This window comes from Aptenodytes forsteri, unplaced genomic scaffold, assembly GCF_000699145.1.
Source record: "Aptenodytes forsteri isolate BGI_AS27 unplaced genomic scaffold, ASM69914v1 Scaffold419, whole genome shotgun sequence".
NCBI lineage: Eukaryota > Metazoa > Chordata > Aves > Sphenisciformes > Spheniscidae > Aptenodytes > Aptenodytes forsteri.
Genome location: NW_008795256.1, coordinates 19,186 through 19,468, shown reverse-complemented (window position 1 = coordinate 19,468; position 283 = coordinate 19,186). Strand labels below are relative to the sequence as shown.

Here is a 283-nt window from a genome sequence, read left to right as displayed (position 1 = left end):
AGCCCGGGGGCAGGGGGACCTTACCGAGAAGACCCTCTCGGGGTGGCCCTTGGCCCTCATGTTGGTGTCGTGGACCTGCTTCAGCACCATCCAGGCCTCGTCGTGCTTGCCGTTCTGCGAGGCAGAGCCCCGGCTTACCCTGGGACCAATCCTGCCCCCGTCCCACCACCCACTTGGGGGTCCCTGCCTTGGTCCCTCCATCTCTGTCACCCACCCAGGGTCGCTGCCCGCGTCTCCCCATCTCTACCGCTGGCTTAGGGTCCCTGCCTGGGTCCCCCCACCC

General features: G+C 68.2%; 1 protein-coding gene across 1 annotated transcript in view; it reads right to left on the bottom strand.

Moving 5' to 3' along the window:
* Positions 1-283, bottom strand: part of SV2A (synaptic vesicle glycoprotein 2A) — a 9,793-nt gene that overhangs the window by 4,598 nt on the left and 4,912 nt on the right. The window contains exon 5 of the mRNA XM_009279149.1: positions 25-114. Within this exon, the coding sequence (XP_009277424.1) occupies positions 25-114 (90 nt within the window). The remainder of the gene's footprint in view (positions 1-24; positions 115-283) is intronic.